This window comes from Lissotriton vulgaris, chromosome 2_1 (assembly GCF_964263255.1).
Source record: "Lissotriton vulgaris chromosome 2_1, aLisVul1.2, whole genome shotgun sequence".
In the NCBI taxonomy this organism is placed as follows: domain Eukaryota; kingdom Metazoa; phylum Chordata; class Amphibia; order Caudata; family Salamandridae; genus Lissotriton; species Lissotriton vulgaris.
In genome coordinates, this window is record NC_141687.1 from 379683433 (window position 1) to 379705652 (window position 22220).

The following is a 22220-nucleotide window of genomic DNA, read 5'->3' on the forward strand; positions in this document are numbered from 1 at the left end:
CTTAGATAAACAGTCAGTTATCCTCGTCCTGCTCTACCTGTCCACCGCCTTTGACACCATCTCCCACAGCATTTTAGAATATCTGATCTGGGAGATAGGCGTCAGAGGAAATGCCCTTAAATGGTTCAAAAGTTATTTATCTGATCGTGTAACAACTGTCCAGATGGGCAATAGCATTTCATGTGAGAGACCGGTCGAGATGGGTGTGCGACAGGGCTCTATTTTGAGCCAGGCACTTTTTAACCTGTACATGACCCCACTGGCTAAGGTGATCAGAGCCTATGGATTTTAGGTCACATCTTACGCAGACGACGCGCAGATCCTGATCATTTTAGGCCCTGACCCCACTGAAACCATGCAGCATTTCAAAAACTGTATGTCTCACGTTGACAGGTGGATGAGATCCAACCACCTTCAATTGAATGGGGGCAAGTCAGAAATGATGCTCTTTGGCAAGGCTCGGGAACATTGGGCTCACAACTGGTGGCCATCCAATCTAGGCCCCTGCCCAACTCCCCAAGGAAATGGCTCGCAACCTTGGTTTTTTTTAATGGACAATCAATTGTCCATGAAAATCCAATTAAATCATGTCATCGGCACTTGTTTCTGTGTAATACATAGCTTGCGGAAGCTTTTTAAATGGATTCCCATTGAGGCTAGGAAACCATTAATCCAGGGACTAATCATTAACAGAAAGGACTATGGAAATACCCTATTGCTCTCAATAATTGGAAACCTTCTAAACATTCTCCAAATTTTGCAGAACACTGCCGCTAGTCTAGTCCTAGACCTTCCGCACAGATCTTCCTCTGCCCCCTGTTTAAGAGCTTTACACTGGCTTCCAGTGAAAAAAACAATTCTTTTTAAAATCCTTTGCTTGACACATAAGCACATGTACGGAAACAACCAGAGATACTACCTGAAAAAAAACTATGTTGGTATCAACCATGTAGGGTGCATAAATCTAGCAATGACTCACTGTTTTCCTTTCTCGCTCCAGCATCCTGGAACAAAATGCCCTCATTCTTACATACCATCTATGATCATAGCTGCTTTCATAAAAAGTTGAAGTCATGGCTATTCGATAATTAAGCCAGCATTCTTATTCAGAGCAGTTTGCAAGCGCCATGAGACTCTTGAAGTGATGTGTACGCTATACAACTGTCCATGACTTGACTGTATATGTTTTATTAACCGTGCTGATAAGATTGACATGCATTTGTTTTCTAATTGTGGTACAATAATTGTATTTTAGAACACAATAGTTTAAATAAACATTGTAAACTTCCTTCGTGTCCCTTTTCTTCTATTTTATTGTGGACAAGTATGAGTGAATAAACTAAAGGGTGTGTCATGTTACCGCAATCCCTGAGAGGGTCGGGGAGTTGTGTTCTGGAGTGCCAAATCACTGGTCTCTCTGAAAAAGTTAGGAGGGCAAGTGAGGTACCATAGTTAGTCAGACTCGGGTGCATAGAAACAGATGTGATCTAGTGACCCAGTCGCCTACATACTGATGTTCTATGGTCCCAAGCATAGTTCTGTTCCTGAGCAGAATCCGTGCAACATCTCTTAATAATCATAAATGCAAGTCAGTCCCCAAAAATAATTGCCGGTGGGCCCCACTAGCTACCTTCAGCTCAAATTAAGCACTACAAACAACAGGACTTGATAGGAAGGCATAAGCGGGGCCATTGAAATATGCGATTATGCAGTCTGTGTGTTGTCTTCGTAATTATTGACTTAACAGATGTGCCACAGACCTATTTTTAATGGTTTCTTTTTTTACTATTGCAGAGACTTCAATAACATTTAGAGTTGAAACGGATAAGAAGTTACTTAAAAAGCAACAAATGTTGGGGTTCAGTGGCAAACCCTTTGCAAAGGTTAACTGGAGACTTTTTAGCAGCTGATTGTTGAAGGCAATAAACTAGTACAAAACATTGAAACAATGCTTCCACAGAGGTACCACATAATTTAGATTTTCTTGCTGTAAAATTCAGTCAAAATATACAGCATAATCTGTTCCTTCATTGCAGCAGTCTCCCTGCAGATAAAGAGTAAGACAGTATTTTCACAGAAAAGAGTGCCTTTGGGGCCCAGATACAATCTTAAATATACTGAAGGCACACTGCAGTTTGTGGTTAACAAAGAAAGGCACTGATCTCCCATTTCATTAATGGAGAGCGTTTGCAAGATTCTCCAAATCCCACGAGCACCCAGACACACCCCACATCATGGTGTATCATGTGACATACGCTCCTTTCCTTTCAGAGCAAAGCGCAATGTAAAAACCCTTGATACTCTTTAAGCAGGGTTGCAGAATGGTAAAATAGTAGGTGAATCAACAGCATGGAACACTTGAAACAGCGAGTAGGACAATCTACGCTTGCTTATTTTCAGAACAGATGAAGGTCTGCACTCCATTGGATTTTACTTTGAAACCAAGAGGGGCTCATATGGTCCAAAAGAGACAGAGCACCAATAACAATTTAGTTGAATATAATGTAGCCTCTGGACTTGCACCTCTAATATACATATGTCACACACACACACACACACACTTGGAACAACTCCAAAAGGGAGGATAGCCAATGATATTGCAAATTAATTCTTTTATTGCCTAATACAAACATTCTTAAAAAGTGCACAGTAACAAATCAATATATTTAGTAAGAGTGAGGGCGACCGACAGGGCGCGGGCGACCGACAGGGCGCGGGATGTAATTATGTGGCACTGAGTGGTATTTGGCGTGTATGTTTCATTGAGGGCAGTGTAATTATGTGGTGTGTAATTATGTGGCACTGAGTTTGTAGTGTATGTTGCGTTGAGCGCAGTGTAATTATGTAGCATATAATTATGTGAAAGAGAGTGGTATTATGAGGAGTGTATCTTGTATTTTGTAGAGTGTAATTGTGTGGCATGTAAATATGTGGCACTGAGTGGTATTGTGTGGAGTGTGTGTTGCATTCAGTAGAGTAATTATGTGGTGTGTTATGTGGCACTGAGTGGTATTTGGCGTGTAGGTTTCATTGAGTGCAGTGTAATTCTGTGGTGTGTAATTATGTGGCACTGAGTGTAGTGTATGTTGCATTGAGCGCAGTGTAATTATGTAGCATATAATCATGTGGCACTGAGTGGTATTGTGAGGAGTATCTTGTATTCTGTAGAGTGTAATTGTGTGGCGTGTAACTATGTGGCACTGAATGGTATTTGGAGTGTATGCTGCATTGAGCACAGTGTAATTATGTAGCATGTGTATGCTCTGGTTCAGAGGAGCATCATTCCTGGCCGATACTCAACATGTTTTTGGTGCTGCGACCTGGAAACTTAAATTTTATTCTGCTGTTCAGAAAGCACACCGCCCGCACACTGCTGGCCACTAAATCGGAGATCTGCCAGATATCAGGAACTGTCCCTTCAGAGGTCTCCCAGGCCTGGCTGTGGATGTCTCCAGGCCACAGATGGGATTAAGAGACCTACAGCTCAGAAGACCATATGAGCCATTTATATTTCAGAGCTCGATAAAATCAATACAGTTAAATTAGGTAATATTGCCAGTGTTTGAGCGCTAAGAAAGGTAAAACTGTGATAGCTAGCGCCGTTTGTATTATAGTGTGTGCATTTTGACAGAGGTTTTGAACTCAGTGTATGAGACATCTTGTATCCAAATTCATATCCTACTCACTGTTGTAAAAAACTTGCTTTCTACTAGTTGCGCAGTTTTAAAGCGCTGTGAGTGCTTCTAAGGAATATGCTACTTACCAGTATGCATCTGTTCTTGGCATGTAGGGCTGCTGACATTCATATCTGTGCATAGATCGCCGCCTAGTGTTCGGTCCGGATGATTGCACATTGTTGTCCTGGAAGAGTCTTCGAAGTATCACGAGATAGGCGGCTCCTCCCCTGGACTACAGTGCGCATGGGCATCCTCTCCATCTCCAGATTGTTTTTCGCCATTGTGGCAGAGGTGGAGTGTAATACTGAAAGTGATGACCATGCCTGAAAATGATTCTGAGTGCTACAGCTGCGACAGGCACCAGGGAGGAGGGAGGGCGATATGAATGTCAGGCAGCCCTACATGCCAAGAACAGATGCATACTGGTAAGTAGCATATTCCGTTCGAGGCATGTGGGCTGCTGAATTCATATCTGTGCATAGAAAAAATAGCAGTTACCTCCCTAGCGACAGTTGCCAGAGCCAGCTGCAGCAGTCTGAAAGAGAGTTCTGAGAACAGCCTGTCCCACAACGGCTTGCTGCTTGGAGTGTACCTCTACGCAGTAGTGTTTGGTAAATGTATGTATGGTGGACCATGTGGCTGCTCTACATATGTCCTCTAGAGGAATGTTACCTAGGAAAGCCATGGATGCCCCTAGCTTGCGTGTGGAATGCGCTCTTGGGGGAACTGTTAAAGTGCGTTTAGCTTTTTGATAACAGATTTGTATGCACTTAACAATCCATCTGGCTATACCTGATTTGGAAATAGGGTTGCCTTTGTGTTGTGGGGAGAAGGCAACAAACAGTTGTTTAGTCTTTCTAAAGTCTTTTGTCCTGCCGATGTAATACAGGAGAGCTCTTTTAACATCTAAGGTGTGCAGTGCCCGGTCTGCCACTGAATCTGGGTTTGGAAAGAAAACTGGCAGTTCTATGGTTTGATTAATGTGGAACTGCGAGACCACCTTAGGCATGAATTTGGGGTTGGTGTGCAGCACTACCCTATTAGCATGAATTTGTAGGAAGGGCTCTTGAATTGTTAGGGCTTGAAGCTCACTGACTTCGTAGCGATGTGATGGCTATCAGAAAAGCCACTTTCCATGTAAGAAACTGTATCTCACAAGAATGAAGAGGCTCAAAGGGTGGCCCCATGAGCCTGGTGAGAACGATGTTTAGATTCCACACAGGTGAAGGAGGGTGTCTGGGAGGGATCACTCTTTTGAGTCCTTCCAAGAAGGCTTTAATGGCAGGCACTTTGAAGAGGGAAAGATGCTGCCTGTTTTGAAGATAAGCTGCCATGGCGGCCAAATGTATCCTAATGGAACGATACGCTAGATTGCGTCGATATAGATGCAGCAAGTAACATATGATGTGTTGCATGGACGCATCTAGCAGATTAATGTCATTATTGGAACAGTAGATGACAAAACGTTTCCATTTGGCTGCATAGCACGCCCTAGTTGTAGGTCGCCTTGCCTCTGATGATGTTCATACAGTCAGGGGGCAAGTTGAGGTAGCCAAACTCTATGACCTCAGGAGCCAAATCGCAAGGCTTAACTGTTGCGGATCTGGGTGCTGAATGTCTCCATGGCTCTGAGTGAGGAGACTGGGCGTGAGGCGCAGCCGTTGGTGAGGCACCACTGAAAGTTCCAGGAGCGTGGTGTACCAAGCCTGCCGTGCCCATGTTGGAGCAACCAGGATGAGCGTCATGGAGTGCTGCCGCAGTTTGCGCGCCACTAGCGGTATGAGTGGAGCTGGGGGAAAAGCGTACGCAAATCTGCCTGACCAGTTCATCCATATCGCATTGCCCTGAGACTGGTTTGGGAACCTGGCGGCGAGGTTTTGGCATTTTGCGTTCTCTTTTGTGGCGAAGAGGTCGATCTCTGGATGACCCCACTGCTGGAAATATGGTTGGAGCACTGAGGGGTGAATCTCCCACTTGTGCATCTGATGACTGTGCCTGCTGAGCAGGTCCGCCATCTGGTTGTCCTTGCCCGGGAGATGTTCCGCCATGAGGAAGATATTCCTTTGGATGGCCCACTTCCACATGCTCTGGGCTAGGTGAGATAGCTGCGGGGAGTGTGTGCCTCCCTGTTTCTGGATGTAATACATGGCAGTCATGTTGTCCGTCCGGATCAACATGACCTTGTTGCACAGGTGCAACTTGAACGCTTTCAGTGCCATGAAGATTGCCATCAGCTCCAAAAGATTGATATGCATCTTTTGCTGCTGTGCAGTCCATAGTCCTTGCACAGTATAATGGAGGACATGTGCCCCCCCAGCCCTGGAGAGATGCGTCCGTTGTCAGCACTACTTGTGGGACAGGCTCGTGGAACTGTCGTCCCCTGCACAGGTTTTGTGTGTTCCACCAATGCAGACAGTTGTATGCACGACCGGTCACCAACACCAAGTCTTTCAGATGCCCATGAGCCTGGTTCCACTGTCGTGCTAAGCATTCTTGAAGGGGACGCATGTGTAGCCTCGCGTGCGGGACTATGAATATGCAGGAGACCATCATACCGATCAGCTGCATGAATACTTGCGCTGGGAGCGATTGTTGAGGCCTGAACTTCTGAATTAGCAGCTGCATGCTGTTGACTCTGGCAGAGTTTGGCTGCGCTGTTGCCGTTAGAGTGTTAATTGTCGCCCCTAGGTACTGCTGCACATGAGCGGGCTGAAGGTGAGACTTCTGGTAGTTTAGTGAGAATCCTAGACTGTGTAGGAGGTGAATTGTGCATGACATGTTGTTGGCACACTGCTGGGCTGACTTTGCTTGAACAAGCCAGTCGTCCAGGTAGGGATAGACCTGGATGTGCTGTCTCCGAAGGTGCGCAGTCACAGTCGCTAAGCACTTGGTGAACACTCTGGGGGCAGTGGTGACCCCGAAAGGCAGGACCTTGAATTGGTAATGCTGGTTGTTGATAGTGAATCTGAGATATTTCCTGTGACTTGGGTGAATGGGAATGTGGAAATATGCATCCTTGAGGTCCAGGGTTGCTAGGAAGTCGCCCTGACTGAGCAATGGCAGGACCTGCTGTAAGGTTAACATATGAAAGTGTTCTGACAGTATGTATTGGTTGAGGGGTCTGAGGTCTAGAATGGGCCGCAGGGAACCGTCCTTTTATGGGATTAAGAAGTACAGAGAGTACACCCCTGTACCTTGCTCTTTTGCAGGCACGAGTTCTATTGCCCCTTTTTGCAGCATGGAGAGTACTTCTTGCGGCAATAAGTGCATGTGCTCTGCGGACATAGGGCAGTGCCTTGGGGGTAGTTTGGGGGAGTGGAGGTTAGTTAATAGACAATAGCCGTATTGGATAAGTTGTCTCACCCACCTGTCTGTGGTAATGCCTTCCCAGACTGGCAGGAACTGCTGGAGTCTTCCCCCGACAGGTGTTAAATGGTCGGGGGGCAGTGACAAGGCGTCACTGTTTGTTGGGAGCGGAGGATCTGGCATAGTTATTTCCACGTCCTCTGCCCATGGCGCTGTTCCCACGATATCCACCCGTTATTTTTTGTATAGGTGGTTTGCGTGCTCCCCTTGTTGTACTGGGCTTGCTGTAACGCTTGTCCTCTAGAGGCTCCCCTATTACCGGAGCGACTAAAGGAACTGCCCCGAAACTGCTGTGACTGCAGAGCCCCCATGGATTTTGCTGTCTCAGTGTCCTTTTTAATTTTTTCGAGGGTCGTGTCTACATCGGGACCAAAAAGGAAGTCAGGGTTAACTGGCTGGTTGAGCAAAGTTGTTTGAATCTTTGGTTTAAACCCAGAGATGCTGAGCCAGGCGTGACGTCTCAACAATACACTAGTGTTAATGGCCCTAGCTGCCGTGTCTGCCGCATCTAGTGCACATTTGATGGATGCATTAGAAATTAACTTCCCCTCCTGTATGATCATTTCTGCTCCTTTTTTGTAAACATCAGGCAGGTGTAGCAACAGCTGTTCTAATGTGTCGTTGTGAGCCCTATCGTATCTAGCCAATAGGGCCTGTGTATTTGAAATCCTCCAAATATTAGCAGCCTGTGCTGCCACCCGCTTTCCTGACGCCTCCAAGATCTTTGATTCTTTGTCCGGAGGAGGAGCATCACCACTAGTTTGCAAGTTTGCCCTCTTGCGAGCATTGGCCACTACGAGGGAGTCCAATGGGAGCTGGCCCTTGATGTAGGTAGGGTCCACAGGCGCTAGGTCTATACTTTTTTTCAATCCTTGGGTTGATAACCCTTGCCTTTGTGGGCTCTTTGAAAATGTCTGCAGCATGTTTGAGGACTCCTTTCAGCATAGGCAATGTCTTTGCCGATTTTTCAGAGGTGGAGAAAGTATCAAATAGGAAATCTTCTTCCACTGGTTCTGCGTGCATTTCCACATCATGGTTGAGGGCTGCCCTTTCTATTAAAGCGTTAAACGCCGCCGTGTCTTCAGTAGGCGAGGTTTTGACATTGTAAGACTGAATGTCCGGTGCAGCTTGTGGATCATCAGGGCCTGCAGCATCAGTCCATTGCTGAGGTTCCTTCTGATCAGTGTCAGTATGATAAGTGAATGCCATCTGACCGTATTCATCACCCACGTCCTCCTCGCTTTGCGCTGGAGAATATGCAACTTGTTGTGAATAGCTCTCAACATGTTCAAAGAGAACTGGTGAGGTGGTTGAGTCTTTCTTCCGTTTAAGAGGGATTTTGTACGCCTCCAAGGGATGTTCTGGTGCGATTTTCCGTCGATGAAGAGTTTCGACTGGTTGTCATACGAGGGTTCTTGGAACATAACCCCCTCAGGAGTGGACTTCGAAGGCGCGGACACTCTTTTGGATGTGTCAGTGCCTTTGTGCTGCTCGAGATGCTTGGGTAGAGCCGTTGGCGGCAGACCGTATTTAATTGGAGGGTGACCTGTGGACAAGCCGACCTTCTTAAACCTTGCCGTAGTGTTCGATCCGAGCTGCTTCGGCGGCTCACTAGCATGCTTGTTTCCTTGCGTCGACTCGAGCTCACGGTGCGTAACATGTACGGCCTTGGGCGTTGATGCAATCTGCTGTTTCGGGTCGGGTTTGGTCTTCGACTCGAGAGCTTTGCCCAGTAGCGCTTTGAATGCTGAAATCTTCGGTTCGACAGCCTTTTTGGCATGGAGACCTTTGGTCTTGTCACCATGCTTGGGCGTCGACGTCGACTGCGTCGAGGTGATGTGCTTGACTGTAGAGCCTGGCTTCGGCGCCCCGGTCTTCGAGGCGGCGCCCCTTGCGACCCTGAAGGGCTGCCGACACTCTTCGACTTGACTGGCGTCGATGTGTTTGATGGCGTCGATCCGATGACCACTTTTAGCAGTTTCGGTTTTGGCTCTGTAGGTTTCGGTTTTGATTTTGAAAGATCGACCGTTGGCTCCTTTGAAGTATTCTTAGCCGGGCCTGGACGCGGGGCTATAGAATGTGGAGTAAGATCTTGGCTAAGGCCTTCCGGCGATGCCTCGACCTGAGCCGTAGGGAGCGCATTGTCATCATTAGGCCCCGCTACTGCGGTTGGGCCTGGCTCATCACTGGAGACGTCATCGACAGCCCCGATGGCCTCTGCGTCGTCCCCTACCTCGACGACGTCTTCATGGACGTAGTCCTCATCGTCTTCGTCCACATCGAAGTTGGAGTCATGCTCTGAAGCTGGGTCCCACTGCTGGTCAGGAACGTCTTCGTCGGCGCCTTCCTCGTCACCGGCCTCGAAGATGTTGTCCAGCTCGGGCGCCGACTTCTGCGCTGACAGTCTTGCTGCGCGTCGAACTCGAAGCGTTTTCTTCGACCGGAACTTGGAGCAGGCAATACAGCTGGCCTCGTCATGGTGCGGAGATAAACATTTATTGCACACTTGGTGCACATCAATGTGAGGGTACTTAGAGTTGCAGACGGGGCATCATTTGAACGGACTCCGGTCCATCGTCGTCGTAGTTTGGGCCTCTGGTGTCGAAAGTCAAAAGTGGCCTTCGACGTCCTGTTCGAAGAACTGGAGAAAAATAGGCACCGAACGAGACAATACCGACGCCCCAAAGGCCTTTGGCCATAGTAAAGAGTTATAACAAAGTTTCCGAACTGGAGTAGAGAAAGTACATCCGAACACAATGGCAGAAAAAAACAATCTGGGGATGGAGAGGATGCCCATGTGCACTGTAGTCCAGGGGAGGAGCCACCTATCTCGTGATACTTCGAAGACTCTTCCAGGACAACAATGTGCAATCATCCGGACCCAACACTAGGCGGCGATCTATGCACAGATATGAATTCAGCAGCCCACATGCCTCGAACGTATTATTTATAGCCATGTTTATGCAGGGAATCCTGGCTCCGCTGCTTGGGCATGTTACTTCCCTTATCTGCCTGGAATGGGAGCGCCTGAAGTTTCTAGACTCTTCTGAGCGCTGGGAGGAGGAGGAATGATGCCCTGATGTCAGCCGAGAATGTTTTGCATTCCTCTTTTATGGCGTACCAATTTGGGGGCCCACAAGGACCTTGTTTTCCTTAAGCTCCGAGCGGGCCAGGTCCCGTGGACAATAGTGATAAATCACGGTGCCATATAAAGAGTATTTTTGGTGCCTGAACGTTGCATGCCACAAGGGAAACCACCCGATTCACTGTTCTCCCACACAGGCTTACACATCCCACATGCAGACACAAACTCACGCACCACCCAACACGAGTATATACACAGCTGCCCACAGTGCACACACGTCACAGACATGAAACAATGGTGGGTTTTTTCTGTAGTATCCACAACTAATAGCAGCCGTATATCTAGCCTACATTGCGACTGCAACCCGGGGGATTACAAACCATTTCCAAAAATCGAAATAAACCGACGGACAAGTGACGGAGGACACAATATATATATATTGCCTCCAGCCGTGTCTCCCAGAAAATGAAAGAAGCGGAACCAGATTAATGGCGTTAAAAATAAATAAACCAATAACCACGAAATTACGTTTCAGATTCCACGTTCTCCATTCCAAAGACGTGAACTGTAAACCAAGAAGCGCTCTGTGCTTTTCAAAAAGCAGCACGCGGTAACACGAACAGGTGTGATCTTGAAATAAAGGAATCATGCTTTAAGTTACATTTGAATTTGTGTTCCCAAGTCAGACTGTGCTGCGACTGACTTGACCCACTAGTGATCAGTGTGTGCACACTCACGCCCACTGCGCACGGAGAACGCTTGTGCTTCGCATTGTGTTTAATGTCTGGGAGATGTGGATTGCTCGTCTGCTGTAAAACGTCCCCCGTTTCCTGCTCAAACACTGTTTTAATTCAAATGCCGGTATCGCATTTTTCCTAAAAATCACAGCTGGCGCTCACAGCGTGCAGATGTCACGCACCACCCCACCGAACACAAGTATCAGCCCCATTGTATGCGCACGACTTGGATACACAGGATATATGCACCTCCTCCGTCACACCAGATGGTGCCAGTGACTCATGTACACTCGTGTGCGCCTACCGCACATGGGTAATGGGTGGCATCTCTTAAAGAAAAGTCAGCTACCATTTAGTGTCCCCGATCAACACTCAAGATGTAGCGGCTACATTAAAAACAAGTGTAAGCAATGTTCCCTCTGTCATTCTATTGCACAGGCTTGGAGCATGAGACGCTTCTCACCAACACGTCCGTAAACATAACCAAGAGCACGCCTGCCCGAGACGCTACTCACAAGCACGCGCTCAGAGCGGCGGAGCAGGAGTCGCCTCTCATCAACACGTCCGTAAACATAACCAAGAGCACGCCTGCGCGAGACGCTACTCACAAGCACGCGCTCAGAGCGGCGTCAGCACAGGTGGGCTCTTAGGAGGCACTGATCACCGACTAGATTAGAAGCTGCGTGTGGTGCATTGGAGGCACCGGCGAGCATGCGGGGCTGAAATCCAGGCAAAGGAAGCAGTGTATCTGCGGCAGTGCAGTGCGCTCCGAAGCCCTGGTGCTGAATTTAAAGAAGAAAGAGCTGCGTCCGGCCCCGGGATCCCGTCTTGGAGCCGTGTAGCAGAAGCTGCCGAAATCAAGGAGAACCGAGACTGACCCGCTGCCGAGGGACACGTGGAAAGAGCCTGGTGAGTGGGGTGGTGGGGGAGGTTGGGGGGAGGGGAGGGGATGTGCACGCGTTTCTGTGTGCGCGTGTGTGTGTGTGTGTGTTTTTGCGCGTGTGAAAGCAGGAGGAGGTATGCCTGTGTGTGTGTTGGAGGCTAAAGGAGACAGGAGATGGTGAACGCATGCACGACATGATCAGATTACAGTAGGCTGCGCGTGCCAGTCTCTTGTCTCCTCTTGCCTCGTTGTAAGCTGAGGTGACTACTATAGGTCTCGCGGCGAGAACGCGCTTTGCGCGCTTCCACCAGGGCGAGACCTAAAAAGGGCTGAAACAAGTTGACAAAAAATAAAAGTAGGGTGTAGGGAGGATTAGTTACCCATGAAGTACCCTAAGAATAGTTTTTAATCATAGCTAGAACAACAATAAAGGGATACCGGGTGTTCCATTGGTATTTACGTAGAATTAAACCATGTCAAGTAATATCCTTAAGCTGACCACACCCCAGTGAAAGAAAGCAAATCGTTTTTTGGGCAAAGTTAAGATATTGCAGGGCTATCTGGATCAGAAAATATACTGGAATAGTTTGGTTTCTATAGCACAGGGTAGCTAGGGTACAAGGGTGCTACCTGACACGAAGCCTAAATACTGCAGCCATACTTCAAGTACAGCCAGAGGAATTTGCATGCTTTGGGCATAGTTATGATGTTTTCAAAGCATTCTACTTGAAGAAAGGTAGAGGGATCTATGCATGTTGCACCATTCTGGGCTCCCACAGATATGTTTACTGAAATATCTGTGGTCAACATGTATCCTGGGTGCTAGCTGTACCTTGGCCCAAATACTGCAACTACCAATATCCTTAGAGTCTGACTCTCAAAGCGAACTTCGATTCAATTGTGAGTTTCTGGGCTTTTCCTGCTGCAGGAAATAGGCCCAGCTACATAAGTGAGGTATTGGTTTTATAGAGAGGTGTGGGAATTATGGGAGGTAGGACAGTTCTTGATCCTTGCAGATTCTGCAAAATTCCGTAAGAGAAATTTTGGAAAATCGGATATCTTAGCCAATGTTTGACATGATTTTTGCAGAAAAGAAAAGTGGCACCCACACAATCCACACAACCTTGGACTCCAGCAGGTGTATAGTTTATCGCCATTGATCATTTTACTACTTTTCCTGTTGCAGGTGATAAACCGAACCACACAAAAGGAGTACCAATCTTATTGAGGGAAGTGTGGGATCCCTGGGTGGTAGGACTTTTGTCAGATTCACGAACTTTGCCACTCATAAATCTGTGAAAAATCTGCGACGGTAGCCCAAGTTAGACATTTGCTGGGTGTTCAGGGTAATATATAGTGGAATCTACGCAAGCTATACTTCAATGGACCTTTCCTCCTAAGTGCCTAGTTTTCAGAAATCACTAGGACAGGGAGATTTCCCGGGTTGCCGGCAGGTACAGGGATCAAATAAAACAGCTACCCACATCCTCACAATGAATGTAATTTAGTGCAAAAAGTGAGATGTTTACATATTGTATTTTAGGGCCTTTCTTGTCCTGGGCAACAGGCTCGCCCAAACAAGTGGAATATAATTTTTATTGAGAGAAGTATGTCATTGCTGGGTAGTAGGACTGTTGTCGATCCCGGCAGGTTTTAGAACATTCCCTCAGAGGAATAGGGGAAATTCTGTGATTTTGGCCAAAGTCTGATATTTTCCTGGATTTCTAGTTAAAAAAAAAGTAGTGGGATCCAAGCAAGCCACAACATTGATTTTATCTATTAAATTCCTCAACATTATTGGCTTCTAAATTTAAGTCAGTTTGCACAAAAACCTCAATTTGCAAAATCACTACAGACGAGTAAACTCAAATTATAGGGAAGGCCAGTAGCAAAGTTTCTTCTAGGGTTGCAGGTAAAATGGTCTATACCTCTGAAATACAAATCACTACTACCATTACTAAACATCTCAAGCCTAGCTTTAAGGGACAGTAACCATCTCCTAAGTGGTTATTGTGGGGGCCACCAACACTTCTTTTTTTCTCATTGGAAATTACCTGAGAGCAAGTGAGGGGAAAAAACACACAAAGGAAAAAATCCTGAAGATCCTGCTGTTCCTGAGAGCAAGTGAGGGAAAAAACACACAAAGGAAAAAATGCTTAAGATCCTGTTGTGCCATAAGGCATTAAACATGTTGGTCCTATGCGACTGATCTTAAAGCCGTCTAGGTACATTGCCTCCTGATACAGCGCCTGTGTCCTGTCAAGGAGACCACCTTAAAAAAGCAGCTCCTGGTACCCCAGAGACTATTTTAAATCACTTACTACACCACCGTCCACTTACACTCTCGCTTGCATTAATCATTAGGGCAAAAATCACAAGATCTCCGATAATGAGCCCCCTCTAGGGCCCCATCAGACTTTGCACCACCGTCCCAATGAGGAGCAGCCCAGTGATTAAGCATGACACCCGCCTGGGTGTGAGAGGGTAATCACTTATGATCACTCAGATCCCAGGATCCAGTCGATCAGCTCCCTCGTCCCAACCAAAACTTAATTTTCTCTCTCCCTTCTATCTTTTCTGGAGGAAGAGCATCTCTCTTTTGCATAACTATGAAAATTTAGGAGCGTGGGTTCTTGACTGTATAATCCGATCCTAATCCCTCGCTTCATTTGTCACACTTAACATACCTGCCATCTTTCAAGGTGTTCATGATGAAGCGATTCACTTGACAGATACAGTTTGAGGCCAGGCGATCGTCTTCCACAAGTGAATTTAACTGCGTTGCCAACATGAAAGCTGGAAAAAAGTGATGTGGTCATGTTACTGGAAAATAAAGGTAGGGGGACAGTTCTAATCTCAAAGTTTTTACAGCAAAGTTGCAGAAGTGCACACAGCTCAAAATTACAAAACTACGGACAGGCAAGCACATCTTTCAAGGGCCCAAATCGAAATGTTATGCAGCTCAACAATCTTCTATTGATCACATTACAGCCTTGCACATATTTTCTTTAAATCTCCTCTTTAACATTCACGCTCAAGCACAAACAGTAGCTGATCTCTGACTGTTTTACTTACTCTAGTTCTTTTATTACTACCATAGTGTTACTAATTTGTGCATAAACTGAAACCTCTATCTGGGTCTAGTTCTGCTCTCTTACACGGATACTCATATGGCTCTCGCTAGTGACCTGTCAGAAGTGAATCTATGGGAGATTTCCCTCCCATACTGGTTGAGTTATTTTTATGTTCTTTGTGTATAGATCCCACAGAGAAAGATGCAACCAGATAGCCTGCAATTATTGTCCAAGGAATTGCTAACATTTCAATTACATAACATGAAGGAGGAAACAAGATTATGGTCACAGATGGACTGTTACGAACCTTTCCAACATTCACAGGCTCCAAATACAACACAACCCACTCATCACCATTCTTTAAGGTTACGATTCCTTGGTTACCAAAGTAAATCTAACATGGCATTATCACCGTCCAGGGTCAGAAGAGGGGTTGCTCCCTCAGATCATGCATTATGGAGCGTAACAAAAGGGTCCATACTTACAGGACAGTGTGTTTACCCCATCACTCATCAGAAGGCGGTAGCGCTGAGGGCCACTGGCTGATGAAATGGGACGGATATTCTACAATGAAAGAAAAGAATATTTGGTCAGGGCGCACCCAATAACAGGCTAATGAAATTAAAAATGTAACTTGAAAGAAGTTGAACACGTGCAGTATTGTTTTTAAAATACTTACATTTATGGTAAAAAGTACACAACGCTAGGCTCTCCTTTCCACAATCTCCAATTAGGGTAAATTGAAGTGTGGTTGATTAATTGCAAACTAAACCGATTATACCAAACATGCCAATCCAATACAGAAGATATTAATCAAAAGTGAACTTCTTAAATTATGGGGTTGTCCCTGAACATGCCATGACCAGACTGGTGAAGCACAAGAAGAGCATACCAGTTGGGCTGCAATAGTCTAAAAATGATTCTTCACTGAGGTACAGAGAAAAATGATACATGCGGGGGACCACTGTGTAGGGAAATACCACTCCATTCGTTTTTGCTAGGACGTGCAAGGCAGGAATTTATGAGACTAATTAAAAAGATGTAAAATGGCTTTCACATAATAGGGCAAGTTCGCTATCTTTGATGAAAATAATCTGCACCATTTGCAATGGGCCCATCTGCGCTTTCTTGATTTTCTAAAAAAAAAAAAATAAAAAAAAAAAAAAAAACTGCAAAATATGCATAGTAGAAGTCATTGAGACAAAAATTAGCACGTGCTCCATAAATGCAAGATATTAATCGAGATGAAAAGATTTGTTGATAATGGCAGGACAGCTCATAATGGCAGGACAGGCGTAAATGTGCATAAAGAACAAAGTCTGAACTCCTGTTAATACGCTGGGTCAGAAAATGTGTCGCACAACCAAGCAGAACCTCTTTCACCTTGCCATTTGATTTCATACACTTGCCTGAAGTATCCCAAAATAAGGAGAAAAGTGTATTGAAATGACGATACTCAACATGGCGTAAATTGGAAGGAGACTATTCAAGTAATCATAAGAGGAAGCTAGACCGAGGGGCTGGAGTTACTATCTCAGAACACGCATTTCCTTTTCAAATATAGAAGAGTCCAGCACAAATTGAAGGGTGCAGGAAAAGGGTCAGCATTGGACAAACAAAGAATGCACATCTAAAGCACATAGTACGGGAGGAATACTTGATAAAGTCTACAATTATAAACATACTGGCAAGAAAGGATTGTCAAGAATACTGCATAAGAAAAATGCTCATAAGGGAAGGATAGATGCTAAGTATTGTGTATGTTAGGGAAATTGTTAAATGTAGGAGGGTTGAAGCTATATGTGTTGAGTGAAACCAGAGAAAACGTTAAAGTACTTCACACATTGTCGCCCTGTAAAGCACAGAGCAATGTTTAAATACAGAATACACAACTCAGGTAATGTTGACCAAGACAAGAAAATGTTGGGACAATGTGAAATGTAAGTTTTGATACATGCACACTACTGCACGAGAAAAAGACCAACACAGAAATATTGATACAGAGTAATGCTCAAACTTAAGCAAGTAAAGGGAACAGACCAATACTAAGCTCTTCGCACGTTTGGGAAGTCCATGTAAAAGACAGGATGAAGTGAAAGTTTTATTCTGAGCACCACACAAGGACAGTACGTTCTGAAACATTGGAAAGAATCCATGATAAATACAGTACACAATTTAAGGAGGTCATAAAATAAGAGGAAGGATTGATGCACATTAATGCACCAGTTAGAGGCATCTACGTGAAATATGAGGCACGCGGGAAATTTGACATACCAGGAAGAGTTATTTAAAATGCAGGGTACAGTATAAATTAGTAACTCCTCGATCTGCATGGCAGAGCAGAAGGTTCAACTACAGTTTCTGCATGAGTTAGAGCCAACTTATTTCAGCCATTTCAGTTAAGTCGGACATTATCAGAACTATGAAACAATATACTAGACCTCACTTGTAGCCAATATTTGATTAGAAGATATACAGTGACAGTCATCCTAAAGACCCATGCTGGGAGAATATAGTTGTGAACTATCCAGGCTTCCTGCTTATGTTTTTATCAACAAAAAATAAACGCATTGTGCGCTTGATTACAAGACTCCAAACCGCTCAAAGCCCCACTCCAATGGCAGGTGGGCAGTGGTTCCTGGAATGGAGATGCATTCTTTAATGTGGAAGCATGTTCTGTGAAACTTGGACCCAATGACATTAAAAAGGTAAGAACAAACTGGCATGGAGATCAGAGTCAGCTAATTTAAAGGATTATTTTCCTTGCATTCCCCTGGTGATGCCAATGCATGGCATAATAACTTTTATAATCACAGGAAACATGCACCTCCACAGCTGATCTTCTAATTTTATTGTTTCCTTACTGGGAGTAGAACTTACATTAACATTTTTTGGTCTTATCTTCACCCAACCCAGGTTAGACTTATACTCACTGTAACTTGTAAGATCGGCTTCGAAACAGTCTCACCCTGCATCATGGCCTGGAAAGAAGAAAGCAATATATTAGCAGACAGTCAAAAAAGCTGTGTGACATTGTGCAAGGCCCTGAAAGAATTCTGGCTTTCTTTAAGGTTGGGAAATCTTGTACAGGGCTGACAAATATATGTAATTGATTTGAAAGAGAATTGGATCGGATACCACTCTACATCCTTTGTTCCACAAGTGCAAGCAGGACTTAACTTTAAAGATATTAGCTTACAGGTTTCAGAGAAAACACTCCATCTTTTAGACACAGGCACATATGCTAAGAAGGACAAAACCTTTCATGATCTCAAATTCAAAAAAAATTGATGCAGTCATAGAATCCACCTTACTTCTTGATGTTTTCTGACATACATCAGATAATTTTCTACAGAGCACATGTAAATCAACCTTTCGCTCATGAAAATTCCTATAATAATGCAAGTCCAAAAATTGCAATACAACACCTTTCTTTTGCAACCTTTAGCGGACAACTTTAGGAAAAATTACCGATATTTGAGAAATAGGTGCACACATCACTGGGATGAATCGTCCTTAAATAGTACAGTATCCGATGAATTTGCTGCACATTTAAAATGCTATCAAACTTTTAAAATGTAGTTTACCAACTTAGAAAAAAGAGAACTTTGTCTGCCAAGTGGCAGACTACATTTGATAAAATCTTTCAGGATGTAATTTTACAAAAACATCTTTTAGCTTGCACCCATAAATGTTTCTTTAAAAGGAAGCACTGTAAACTGTGTGGAGGACAGGATTCAGAATAGAAGAAATTCCATTAAAGTGATGGTCGTTTGGTTCATAGCTGTACTTAAGGTAAACCTATACATATATCAATTTGGTGCGCAGCACAGAGTAATAAAATCACATTATGAGCAACAAACACTACTGTACAATGTTAAATACATTCATTACTAACAAAGGAATTCTTATAAAAATCCTCCTGGAATCCTAGTGACAAAATCTTTATCAAAGCTAAATGTTGCCTTGATCGGCCCTGTACATCCACAGCTACAGGCATTACTTTGCTCTAAATGCTCCAATTAGCTAGAGGAGCAATCCAACCTAAATTAAGGCAATCTATGGTGTGGGGCTGCTCATATTCCACAATCGGACATCAATTTCAGGCCTTGAAAAATCATTACGTTACTAGACCTGCAGGTCTAGCAGTGCTTAATTTGTAAAATAAGTTCCAGGCCCTTGTCAGGAGGCTACTGCAGCCAGCACCTCCCAGTGCTCCTGCCTGCGCTCCCAATAATAGTACCATCACAACTACTAACCATCACCCTCCTACAAGTGTGAATTTCAGACCATTCCAGGCCCCCAAAGCTGAAAGAATGGCTTGAGCGGTAGTTTAATTATTAAACGGTTGTTTTGCGCGAATCTCTAAATTGGGCAAACAGCGCCACTCTATGGCAGATTGCCATAACAAGTGCAGATGTTGACAATTAAGTGCCGGTGCTCACCACCGGTTTAAATTAGGCACTAAGGTCTAAGTGACTTGAATAAGCTACTCGATCGATAATATTCTAGACCCATAACCTTCTCGATCCTAGGCAAATATTTTATTTCACCGATCCTCCGTTTTCCTCACTGTCACATACAAGAGCACTTTCAAAGTGAGTTCAGCTGCTCTGCTGTACAAAAAAAATCATGTTTGATTTTATAGACTGAAATTGTTCCATGTATAATCAGAATCTAGCCAATGCATGCCTCTTAGTTTCCTAACATTGCCATCAGGACGGTGATAGGAATGTTTCTCAGTTAATGTTTAAAAATTCAGTTTCTATTCTCTCAATGCAGAGGTATAATCTGATTTGTCAAAAAGAAAAATTAAGCAGGTTACAAAAATACACTTATTCAATTTTGAAGACACCGACCCAACATAATCTTTGTTGCATTGTTTAAATGGCAAAAAACATCAGCTGCCTATGACGTAACAAGTAAAACATATGCACAAGGAAGCACAGCAGTTTCACTTGGCGTTCTTTTCTAAATATACAACTTAAATAGCATAATTTAGCAATGTTCGTCAAATTCCTAAGTAGTTTGCCTACTTCAGCTCCCCATCTTTTTGGTGGCGTCTCTCACATGTGTCCCTCTGAGGTAACTGAAGATCACATACTGACCAAAGGCCAGAATCACGCTGCCATTAAAGCTCTATTCCGAGACGAGGATAGCCAGTCAGAACTCATGTCAATAAAAGTTGGGGTGTAGACATTGGCAGCAAGCTTCAGCTCAGGTTGGATTACAATTAATGGCCCATGTACAAGTATTAAACGGAATCTTCAAAAATGTAATGGCCTAACCAGTAAAAGGTGCTTTGAAATTTATGCTAGTATGAAAGGTTAGTTATATATATATATATATATATATATATATATATATATATATATATATATATATATAAACCCAATGGTACTGGGACCTGGGTATTAGACACTACAATAGGGAGTGGTCTCAGAACACTATACTATGCCACAAAACAAAAGGTTGTATAATCACATAGATTTAAAACGAACACACATAGAAATGAAAGATTGATCAGTGTTATTTATTCACACGGTCATGATTTCAAACACATCTAGTACATAGTCAAAAATGTATACAAAGAGTGCCTGGGGCAACAGGGAAAGGCGGTCATAGAAGAAGTGATTCTGTGAGGGTAAGGTGTGTTAGCAAGAAGTAATTGTGTAAACCATTGAATCATAGATGTCAACAAAAAATTTCTCAGTTAGATTTTTGCCACAAATGCACCATATTATACATGATTTATTGTAGCCAGGCCTAAAAACTGAAAAAACACAGTGGAGCAATCTCTATTGTTTCTGGCTGACTCAGAGGAGTGTTGTGTCGACGTTTCCTCAGCTAAAGACTAAGCAGCACGAATCTGCTCTTTCCACCAAAATACTCCGCACACGAGGGCAACGATTCACTCCTCGTGGTATCGAAAAGTATCCTTAAATGTCAAAGCCATATATATAGCTTTGAATACAAAAATCGGCGACGCCATGTCACTGACCTACAGGAGGGCCTGCGCCTGCTGGGCATTCCTCATGGAGAAGAGGCCCTAGCTCAGGGCAGCGCTGGAGCGGATAGCAGAGACCCGGAAGCTTCTCTTGGATGGCTCATGGACGACGATTCGAACTCGCCTATCTTCCTGTGACCATAGTTGCTATCTCCGGTTTCTTCTGACAATACTGCTATCTGCAGATTGGGTACCCACATTATTGCAGGTGGTCTGGTCCGAGGGGAGTCACGATGGGCTACTTTAGATTCAGAGAGAATGTTGTTTCTTTCCCCGTGAAATGACGCCAATTACTATAGCAACCTGGAACATAAAAGGTCTTAACTCCACGCAGAAGCGTCTCAAGGTGTGGAAGTATATTGTAGATCACCACTTAGATGTAGAGGCCCTACAAGAGACCCACTTAGCCAGAGCGGAGGACTCCAGTCTTAAGCAGAAGCAATACCCACTCATCTATAGATCCTCGGTCCTTACGAAACACCAGGGGGGGGGGGGGTTAATATTATTAATAATAAATATCCGATATTTTCAAATCGCGCAATAATGCGTAAACCAATGGACACCCGAATTGTACTGAGCCATTGCTTCACTATTTCATTTAAATTAGTGCGCGATAATATTGGATTTCTCTCGCTGTAAAAATTTATTTATTTTCGACTACATTTAACACACACTATGTCAATATTTATATGCAATTTAGAGCTTAGTCCCACTTTTACAGCATCGTCATATGCAGCGTCCAAAAAGGTAAACAAACGACGCAACCGCATGACGTGATGCCACGTGACAATGCGTCGACCAATCAGGACGATTAACTCTTACCGCCCAATAAGATCGCCCTTAACATAAATAGGGACTCCCTCTGCCAGCAAAGATACTTTCGCTTACACGATAAAGAGAAGATTAACGGCGATGGGAGTAGGAGCAGGGAGGCCGAACATTAAGCTCGAGGTAAGATAATCTAGCCCGAACGCTTGCAACCCGCTTTTCGTTTATGCCAAACGCTTGTGATAGTAAGATCCTTTAAGGTAAAACCGCGCTTATCTAACTCTGAATCATTTTTTATGCGGGTTGTCTCTCAGCGTAGCCAAGGGGTAGATTATTCACCCAGTATTTGGTTCCATTACTGTTGGAACTCGATAAAAAATTTTATTATACAATATTACAACAATTTATAATATATGTTGAAAGACATCTAGTATCACAGGGGGCTTGTTCTGTTTGCCTTAAAACAAACATTGGCAACTTTCTTAAATAATATGGATGACTACATTCTCCAGACAGATGCGTGTAGTACATGCTCTATGCACAAAAGAAATAATATAATTATAAATTACCGATATATAGTGAGATTAGACTATCAAAAACGCATTACTGATAAAACTAGACAC

At 44.2% G+C, this 22220-nt stretch overlaps 1 protein-coding gene across 1 annotated transcript in view; it reads right to left on the reverse strand.

Moving 5' to 3' along the window:
- The window catches only part of RPA1 (replication protein A1), a 276446-nt gene that overhangs the window by 219865 nt on the left and 34361 nt on the right, over positions 1–22220 (reverse strand). The window contains exons 2-4 of the mRNA XM_086955196.1: positions 17756–17803; positions 15308–15386; positions 14436–14544 (exon numbers count right to left, since the gene is read on the reverse strand). Coding sequence (XP_086811322.1) covers positions 14436–14544; positions 15308–15386; positions 17756–17803 — 236 coding nt within the window. The remainder of the gene's footprint in view (positions 1–14435; positions 14545–15307; positions 15387–17755; positions 17804–22220) is intronic.